At 41.2% G+C, this 10,094-nt stretch overlaps 2 protein-coding genes across 2 annotated transcripts in view; both read left to right on the top strand.

Annotated features, from left to right (window-relative positions):
• The window catches only part of efcab7 (EF-hand calcium binding domain 7), an 8,107-nt gene extending 7,697 nt beyond the window's left edge, over positions 1-410 (top strand). Inside the window, exons 12-13 of the mRNA XM_072437987.1 lie at positions 131-238; positions 322-410. Coding sequence (XP_072294088.1) covers positions 131-238; positions 322-402 — 189 coding nt within the window. The 3' untranslated portion in view covers positions 403-410. The remainder of the gene's footprint in view (positions 1-130; positions 239-321) is intronic.
• A 2,456-nt stretch (positions 411-2,866) lies between these two features.
• Positions 2,867-8,426, top strand: pgm1 (phosphoglucomutase 1). The gene is made up of 11 exons (XM_072437988.1): positions 2,867-3,210; positions 4,394-4,556; positions 4,966-5,109; positions 5,197-5,322; positions 5,439-5,629; positions 5,706-5,860; positions 5,948-6,063; positions 6,160-6,295; positions 6,393-6,576; positions 6,878-7,012; positions 7,706-8,426. The coding sequence occupies exons 1-11, from the start codon at positions 2,965-2,967 to the stop codon at positions 7,793-7,795; spliced, it is 1,686 nt and encodes a 561-aa protein (XP_072294089.1). The 5' UTR covers positions 2,867-2,964; the 3' UTR covers positions 7,796-8,426.
• The last annotated feature ends 1,668 nt before the right edge of the window (positions 8,427-10,094 follow it).

The raw sequence follows: 10,094 nt of genomic DNA, 5'->3' as shown, positions 1-10,094 counted from the left end.
AAATACTAGCATTTCTCATGCTTTATAAATGAAGAAATGGCTTTATTTGGTTTATTATGGCTTTTATATGATATAAAACAAAGGTGACTTATATGAACATTAGTCTATGCTCATTGTGTTTGTTTTGCAGACGAACCAGAAAGTGACGATCCACGTCAACAATGAGCAAAGCAGGAACTGCTGCAGCAGCAGAGGCATGAGTGTGTTTGCTGTGGAAATTCCTGCTCGCACCAAGATGGTTAGTATTTATTATATACTTTATACTGTTTCTATGTAACATTTGTACCTTATTAACTTGAATTGTTTATCATTCTGTTTAAGGTCTGCCATCATGTTCTCCCTCTTAATGAAAAACAGGACTGGATTTATAACTGTACAGAAAGCATACTGCCCGGCATTTAATAATACAGAAAGCATCAACAATAACTATGATCTTAGATCTTCTCTGTTTATGACCATGTTTTTTTTGTCATTTAGGCTCCTACATCGTGTCTTAAGTAAACTTTATTGCTTGAAAACTGTTAATTACATATTTGTGCGAAATCATGTATCCTTCTGCTTGCAAAATGTTGTTGTGGTATCTGATACTGAATTAAACATACTTTTCCTCGTCCGGGTTTCATTTTACACTCTTCTATGTTATAATTTTTTTTTTTTCATATTTATGTATGTAATCTGTATCTTAACTTACTCATTGAAGTTGCATGCCTCCATTGCACTCGGGTCTAAACTTTATTTGCCCTTGGCCTTTGCAACAGAGAAAAGTCCTGCCCATCTATTTATATCTCCCAGGCCAATATTTGCCCTTTGACTTTCTCTGGTGAAACAGAAGAGCGGATCATCTAAATGTCACATGTGTGAGGCGTGTGTTTAATGTTGTGTCTCTTCTGTGGATTCAATGTATGGAGAAATATACTTGTGAGGCCACTCTGCTTGGTCAACTTGTCTGTAAACTTTAGTAAGAGGAAATGGCATATTCAGGGTTTTTGTTTTTTTGTTGTTTTTTTCACCTCCAAGTTTTATAAAATATTAAAATACATAATCATGATTAGAAGAATAGAAACAGATTTATGCATTAGGTTATTGCTAATACACATTGCACTTTTCTCAACAGGTTTGAACTTTGCTCAAGCCAGATCAAATAATGTGATGCAATGGGCAAACATATATGGATTCCTTGCTATTTCACAATTTTGGTAAGGATTTTTTTTTTTGCAAAGAATGCACTGGGTGATCTCTAGTTTATTTGATCAGTGATTATTTATCTGTGTGATTAGTTTTAGGTACTAAAGCCCACTATGTTCCACTGTGTGCCATTAAACTAGATCTGCAGAGACAAGGAGGTGACAGAACCAAGCGTCTGTAATTGAACAGAAATGCAAGATAATATACGTTCCAGGCAGTAACATGTTTAGAGAGACAAGCCGGCGATAGATATCCTCCTCCAGAAAGTACACCATGCACCTTTGAGTCAGAATCAGAAAAGGTTTATTGCCAGAATGCACAGACATAGGAACTTACTTTGGTGATTCAGTGCAACATAAAACAATGAACAATGATAAAACAACCTATATAAAATCAAAAACGGCATGCATTTAAAAAAAAATAAAAAATTCAAATCTGCTGTCGGATAAAAATAAGAATAGTGACAAAGTTTTGGTACATATGTTGTAAATCTTGAATAACTGTGTATTTGGGTGCAAATTTAGCCAATATCATAACCATATCATTACATTTTCATTACGATATCTACCTCTAATGTGACTGTTTGACTAAAATATGACTGTGCTTTTTACTAAATGAAAAGGACTATGTGGAGCTGCCGTGACCCGGATTCGAACCGGGGTTGCTGCGATCACGGCGAGCTAACCCCACACAAGGGCTTTATAGATTGAAAGTGAAAAGAGTGGCTTCCAACAATATGGACGCTGGACCGCCCCTGTGCTGGCCCCGCCCTCCCCTCCTCTTCTTCTTCTTCTTCTTTGGTGTTTTATGACGGTTGGTAATTAGATAAGTTAAGATAAGCCTTTATTTGTCCCACAATGGGGAAATTCCACTGTTGCAACACAAAGTAGGCACATAAGTAAACAATAAAAACCATATAACTTATAAAAACACTTACAAAATTATTATAAAAACAACCTCTTAATCTGTAGACCCATTTGTTATTGTTAACTTCACTGCATAAACTGGAATGAAGACAGGCATGAAGTTGAAGGCACTTTATGTACAGTGTAGAAGTGATAGTGTCATAGTGAGACTGGACCAGAGGATACAATATCCCACTTGTTCCACCGATTCAGAGGAGACAAGACTACATCTTCAAAAATATCAAGCTGAAATATATTTGGATGGTATAATAATAACAATAGTGACACTCTTATTTACAGCCGTTATATGACCAGAGAATATTGAAAAAATACACACAAAATATTGCAATGAATATGACAGTATTGCACATCCAACGGTCACATTGACGTCACCCTCTGTACTTGTACGTTATAGACTTTAGATTTTGTTGTTGTTATTGTTGTTGTGTTACATTACCGCCAGATTTGTTGTTGTTGTTGTTGTTGTTTTATGGCGGTTGGCATCCGAGTGTTGCATTACCGCCAGACTGTATTCCTTAGACTGTTGTTGCTGAGTGTTGCATTACCGCCAGACTTTATTCCTTAGACTTTGTCCGCCAGATTTTATTCCTTAGATTCTAGACTTTAGAATTTAGAGTTTAAAAATCGCAGGACTTCAAAGCCCACGACACTCCCTTCAAAGCCGGTGGGCGGGCCCTGTCTCGGAGGGGGGCGTCTCCCGTGTCTGAAGGTGGGCGTGTCCCGGTGCGTACGTGCGCGCTTTGGCTCCACACACTGCGGATCACACAGGCTGCAGCGGCTCTCGCACACTCACACACCCGCACACACACACAGGGCTCTGCGGCTGCTCAGGGCTCCACACTCGGCTCCAAACATGGTGAAGATAACCACCGTCCAGACCAAGCCGTACGCGGACCAGAAACCCGGGACCAGCGGCCTGAGGAAGCGGGTCACGGTCTTCCAGCAGAACCAGCACTACGCGGAGAACTTCATCCAGAGCATTCTCTCCGTCATCGAGCCCGCGGAGCGCCAGGCGGCCGTGGTGGTGGTGGGGGGAGACGGCAGGTTCTTCATGAAGGATGCCATCCAGCTCATCGTGCAGATCGCCGCGGCGAACGGGGTCAGTGAAGCGGGGTCTTTAATGTTACCAGCGCGATGCTAACTTAGCCTTACCCCCGGTGTGTGTGTGTGTGTGTGACATTTGGGCTAGCAACTTAAGCTAGCAGCCAAGTTCAAACAAGTTCATTCTGCATTTGGTTGCCCATGGTATCCGACTATTGCACTGTCATGAAGTTATTTCTGATGAATGCAAACGTGCAACTCGAGCAGATAGTCACAAATGCTACATGCAGGTCTATTTTGAGCTAACGCTTTAAATAAAGGTCATGTTTTGATGCAGGTTTGAGGGCTAGTTCTGTCTGGTTATTGCAGAGGAAATGCAAAATAGTAGACAGTTAATTACACTTTCATGGTCTGCAATATATCATGGTGTTTGGGCATTAGTAACAGGTGTATATTTGAATACTTCTTTGCACATTCTCAGATGTTTTTCTGCAGCACTGCTCCTGTCCTGTGGGCAAAGTGCAGCAGGGGTCACATCACGCGATAACCTTTGACATTTCCAATAGTAGCTCTACGTCATGTTGCTTAAATGGATGTGTAGTCGATATATATATTCTTCACTTAATGCAATGCACAGAGAAAACAGTTGTTTCATAATGTTCTGTGGAGTCTGGCCACAGGGGGCGTGTCTGGAACGTGCACTTGGTCGCGTCGTGCTGCAAATGTCTATGTTTTAATCCATGTAATTCATATAGAAAGGTAAAAAAAGAAAGAACAGGTTATGTTTTTGCATGTTTTTTTTGGAGACCTTATAGTTTAATAGCCTGACCAGCCAGTCCTTGCAAAGTCAAACATTTGGTCTTCACTGGCCCGGCAAATTAAATAATAATCCCTAGTTATTGCCAAAGTTGGATGTGATTTTATTCAGTGACCGCAACTTGTTTTTTAAGTCTCAAGAAAGAAGTCAAGTCCCAAGTCATTTGCTTTGAGTTTCAAGTCTTTATACCAAATCACTGAACACCGCTCCTGTTTTTGAAAATGTATATGATTTTTGTAAAACATCCTGGAGAGAGACTTGTTCCAGTTTTTTCTTTTAAAATTAAACACCGGAATAAGGTTTTCTAAACACATTTACTTTTTAAGCAGAAGTATTGTCACAGGGCACAGTGAGTTCCAAGTCTGATTTTAAGTCATGAAAATAGCAGCTTACAACTTGTTCAGACGACTCTTCTCTTTCGCAGATTGGAAGCCTGGTGATTGGTCAGAATGGCATCATGTCGACTCCCGCTGTCTCCTGTGTGATCCGCAAGATAAAGGCAGTGGGTGGGATTATCCTCACTGCCAGTCACAACCCCGGAGGCCCCAATGGGGATTTTGGCATCAAGTATAACATCGCCAGTGGAGGTTAGATGCATTTTATTATTATACTGGGCAGAGAAGCCAAAAAAGGGTCATTTCAGAATAGTGTTACTCAAGTAAAAGTATTTTGTAGTGCTCCTGGAAATTACTCAAGTAAGAGTATGATTTTTAGATTAAGAGTAATTAGAAGATTAATAATTGGAAGGAAAAAACATGTAAATAATGCACAAAATCTGATATTTTCATGGAGAACACACAACATTAGAAAACGCAAGATAATATTTGAATGTGCTTAGCAAAAATATAAATGCTCACATAATGTAATACTGTAGACGTAAAGCTTTTGTCACTTGTAAATGAAGGAGTAAAAGTATACAGCCCAATAACTAGTCCAAGTACAATTTTCTTAAAAAGTGATGAATTGCTCTAACTCAAGCCATTCTTTGGTCCACAGGCCCCGCCCCTGAAGGCATCACGAACAAAATCTATGAAGTCAGCAAAAGTCTGCAAGAGTATTACATCTGTCCGGAGCTGAAGGTGGACATCTCCAAAATCGGCAAACAGACATTTGAGGTCGACACCTTCAAACCTTTTACGGGTATAACTAATTGGCACCTAAACTGAAATGAAAGATGACACAACGCAATGAAATAACGACTTCTCTGCTCTTTCCACCTTTCTGCAGTGGAGATCGTAGACTCTGTTGAGGCGTATGCAGAGATGCTGAGAGGCATATTTGACTTTGCGGCGCTGAAGGAGCTTCTCTCGGGACCCGGCCACATCAACGTCCGTCTGGATGCGATGCACGGAGGTACCGGATCCAACGGCGTCGCGTTTCATCAGTTATTTTCGCTAAAATTTTGATTAGACGATCAAGAATTCATGGCGTTCACGTGTCAAAGATTTGAAGTCTTTTGTCTCCTCCAGTGGTCGGCCCTTACGTGAAGAAGATCGTCTGCGAGGAGCTGGGTTCTCCTGCCAATTCCGCCGTCAACTGTGTTCCCCAAGAGGATTTCGGAGGCCACCACCCTGACCCCAACTTGACCTATGCCGCCGATTTAGTCAACACGATGAAAGGAGGAGAGTACGACTTCGGAGCCGCTTTCGACGGCGACGGTGTAAGTTCAAACGCGTCTTCGATAAGGAAAGAAACTCCACACGCTAAGTTTTTGTTCTTCGTAATGTTTTCTTCAGGACCGCAACATGGTGCTCGGCAAACACGGCTTCTTCGTGAACCCGTCCGACTCGGTGGCCGTCATCGCCGCCAACATCACCAGCATCCCGTATTTCCAGAAGACGGGAGTGAAAGGCTTGGCTCGCAGCATGCCGACGAGTGGAGCTCTCGACAAGTAAACGATCACGCCAAACGATCACGCGCACCTCCACTACTCTGTGATGAATGTTAATGTTTTGTTCGTTGGTCTCTTGTCGTGAAGCGTGGCCAAAGCTATGAAGATGCAGTTGTACGAGACGCCGACGGGCTGGAAGTTCTTTGGCAATCTGATGGACGCTGGGAAACTGTCACTCTGCGGCGAAGAGAGCTTTGGAACGGGTAAGTTTGCACGTTGTTAAGTAGGAACGGTAATGATGATGATAAACGATGTAAATAGTTTGCCTAAATATCGTTTTTTTTGTCTGAAACGCAAAGGCTCGGATCATATTCGGGAGAAGGACGGCCTCTGGGCGGTGCTCGCGTGGCTGTCCATCTTAGCCACCAGGAAACAGAGCGTTGAAGATATCATGAAGGATCACTGGCAGAAGTTCGGGAGGAATTTCTTCACAAGGTCAGTTTCAGTTCGACTTCATTTGACAGAGCGCTTTGACGCCCTCTTGTGGCGTGTTTTGTAAAGCGCAGTTCCATCATTATACTTTGATGTCCAGGTATGATTATGAGGAGGTTGACTCTGACGGTGCCAGCAAAATGATGAAGGATCTCGAAACGGCCATGTTTGACCCAACATATATTGGAAAGAAGTTTTCGTCGGGAGACAAGTCCTATGAGGTGGCAATCGCAGACAACTTTGCCTACACAGATCCCGTGGATGGAAGCGTGTCTAAAAATCAGGTTGGTGGAGCATGGGTTACTTAAAACATGAGCATTTCTACAGTGTTGTTCAGGTCACTAAGTACAGAGACTAACCCAAACACATTTGATTACAGTCACAGAAACGTAACTCTTTTCTCAGTGGACCTAATCCTGGCCCTCTGAAAAGCTAAAGCCATCCAGTTTGTGCAAAAAATTCACCCTCCTCTTTCATGCATCACTGGTTAAGATAGTTTAGCCATCTCACAACACCGCCTTCTCCAGCTGCTGCAGGTCGCTCCACGTGCTTTTACATTCATCTCACTCTCTCCGCCTCTCACAGGGCCTCAGGATCATCTTCTCTGACGGCTCCAGGATTATTTTCCGTCTCAGCGGTACAGGCAGCGCCGGGGCCACAGTCCGGCTCTACATCGACAGCTATGAGAAAGACCCCAAGAAAATTTACCAAGACCCCCAGGTCAGTGCATCGTGAACAGAGAGATAAGCTCGACAATAAAGTCATAAACCCACTTGACCAGTGCCAGAGAACCATGAGGTTTAGAATATACCCCTGCAGACAAAGCATGTATTATCAGGAGAACATGTCGGAGTATTTATATTATATATTGTTATAAAAAGGCAATCCTCAGGGTTTTATTTAGCATGGGAAGGGTGTAGACATCTGGCTGTAATTTTAATAATGTCACTAGATTAAACCAGGATTCAGGAGAGTATTATGAATGAACAGACTTGGGCAGAAAGTGGGTACACATAATAAGGAACATTTTGAATTTCCTTTAAAATGTCAGGGAATGAAAAGAATAATCTGTTGAACGCAAACCATCAAAAAAGTGCTGTTCTAGATTTTGATTAATATATTAAATTATTGATTGCATATCGAGTGGAACTAACTTGTGCTGTAACCTTTTGAAACGTTGATAAAAAAGTAAAGTTGCTGCACTGTATTGACTAATTCTAAAGTCCTTTACATTAGTCTAACACTTACACCTCCACTAAGATGACATTACACACAGTAGTCAAAATGAAACGATGAGAAATATGAGCTGCTTTTTTGTAAGAACAGGTTTCAGTGGATACAGTCTTTTTCAATGTACAGTTTAGCTTAATTAGCTTAATTTTTGTATGTTGAATTGTTCGTTTTTCTCCGTAGGTGATGCTGGCTCCTTTGGTTGACATTTCCCTGAAAGTCTCGCAGCTTCACGAGCGGACGGGACGCACTGGCCCCACGGTGATCACATGATCCGTTTGACGCCGCCTTCCTTTCCCTTCACCCACGGCGACCGGATGCCTCTCCGCTCCGAGGGTGAATCGTCCCCGTCTCGGCTCCTTCAGACACTGGTGCTCTTTAGTGCGCTGCCACTCAACTACTTTTGTCATTGCCCTGTGCTTTTCTCCATTTAAATGTGAATCAGCATTAATTAAGTGTTGCATTGTCCGTTCTAATGTCATTCGAGCCGCGTATGTCTGTAGATGTTGCACTGCCACGCTAATGTTGTCTAGGGTTCACGTTTTGTTTGCACTTAATTCATGAAAGTCTATGATTCTGAACAGCAGCATGGTGGAGTCAGTGTTTCAGTTCTGCTTCTCGCCACTAGATGTCACTGTAGCCTGAGAAACTATTGTAAACGTGAGCAGGACACGCGCAGTAAGTCCTCATGAGACCTCTGTCACAGTATGATATTAAAACATTTCATTCTGTCAATTCTTTGGACATGTATACTCAATATGGCAGCGATCGGGGACGACTCTCACACTTTTCTGTCCATTTGTGTGCCTTTCCTTTAAGCTCATGTCCCCGAATACCTGAAAAAACATCAATCCCACAGAGAAAACGCTCTTCCATCACCTTAATAAAAGTACTGCCTAATCATGACACTGGTTGTGATTCGAGACGTCACATATTTCTTTTAAAAACTGTCCGCGGTGGCCTTGGTTGACCTGGAGTTAATGCTGGCCTCTTATGAAAGGGAAATAACGCTCGACTAATGTAAATATCCTGTCCTCCTCCAGCCAAGAGTTGGAGTCAAAGGTCTCAGCTATTGGAACACTCTCACAACTTTCCAGAGGCGTAATGAAATCCACAAACAAATCACTTTTTCCCAATGTGCAATGAACGTTGACATAATATTGATTAATGAGAGCAATAAGACTTGGAGACGGTGTTATCTGAAAAGCTGCAGGGAGGATTATCCATTAGAAGGGATTTAAGAAGTATTTTTCATACTGCGCTGACGAGTTGGAATTATTTCTGAGAACATAATGCTTGATAGATGTCAAGTATTTCTTCAGAAAACTTGGATAGTTGGACATAAACTGGCCGCTATTGCAGAAAGTCATTTTAAAAAAAAAACTGTAAAATTAGGTGATGTTGATTTCAGCGACAACAGTTTGGCTCGTTTGTAAAATTGTGATTTCAGAAGCCGTGTTATGACTTGTATTCAGAATTCAAATAGTTTCAAATGGCTTCAAATAGCGTCAAATGGCTTCAAATAGTGTCAAATAGGTTCAAATGACGTCAAATAGGTTCAAATGGCTTCAAATAGCTTCAAATCATTTCAAATTGTGTAAAATAGCTTCTAATAGCGTCCAATGGCTTCAAATAGTGTCAAAAAGGTTCAAATAGTGTCAAATGGCTTGTAATAGTGTCTAATAGTCCCGCTAATAGTTTCAAATAGCTTCAGTGTGCTCAATTTCTCAAACTATATTCTCTTTAAAGTTTTGCACAAGACTGTTAAGGTTTTGCTTTTGGTTTGTATAAGTTTAGTGCCCTAAACTGTTTTTTCCCCTTCTCTTTTTCTTCTAAGCCTTAATCTGTTGAAACATTGACCATATTACAGTGCATTGTCAGACTTTGCAGTATGTCTTTGGCCCTAATGGCTCACAGACCAGATCGGGATTGGCTGTCATTACATCAGGCAATCACCAAGAGGCCTACGTTAATTAAACCTGACCGGCCCACAGCTATTATGTCCAGGTCGGGTCCATAAAGGCGGCTCATTGGTTACTTGTAAAAAAGGAGGTGCCAGTACAGACAAAGACACTATTCTTCTATTTAAATAAGGCCCAGGGGGAATGAGCCCATGGACATTATTATCAGGAGAACTCGTTGCTGACCTCAGATAAGTTGTTTTTTGGCTGGCATTTGGTTGTCTTAAATATTACAGACAAAAAAAGTGACATCAAAGTTGTGCACAAAGTTGGCATATGTTGAGAAAAAGTAACAAAGTGGTGGTGTGTAGCGTCACTTTTGATTATATTTATGAGTAATTTTGAAACATTTTTACATCTCAGAGTAGTTTTTGGACTACTTGAGTATATATATATTTGCCAGTGTAACATTACTTATACTTCAGTAAAAGTTTCTGTTACTCTTTCCACTGGGAGGAAAACCTTATGTTGACAATATTTAAACATATATATATATATATATATATACATTTGTGCTTCTACAATTATGTTTTTCCGGTTTATCCCTTGAAAATGCCACATTTTGTATATTATTTCCTTCCAATCACATCAACCTCAAATCAAATGTTACC

Source organism: Eucyclogobius newberryi, unplaced genomic scaffold, assembly GCF_026437365.1.
Source record: "Eucyclogobius newberryi isolate DKJ021-1_F unplaced genomic scaffold, fEucNew1.0.hap1 SCAF_9, whole genome shotgun sequence".
Lineage (NCBI taxonomy): Eukaryota > Metazoa > Chordata > Actinopteri > Gobiiformes > Gobiidae > Eucyclogobius > Eucyclogobius newberryi.
This window is presented reverse-complemented; position numbering and strand designations above follow the sequence as displayed.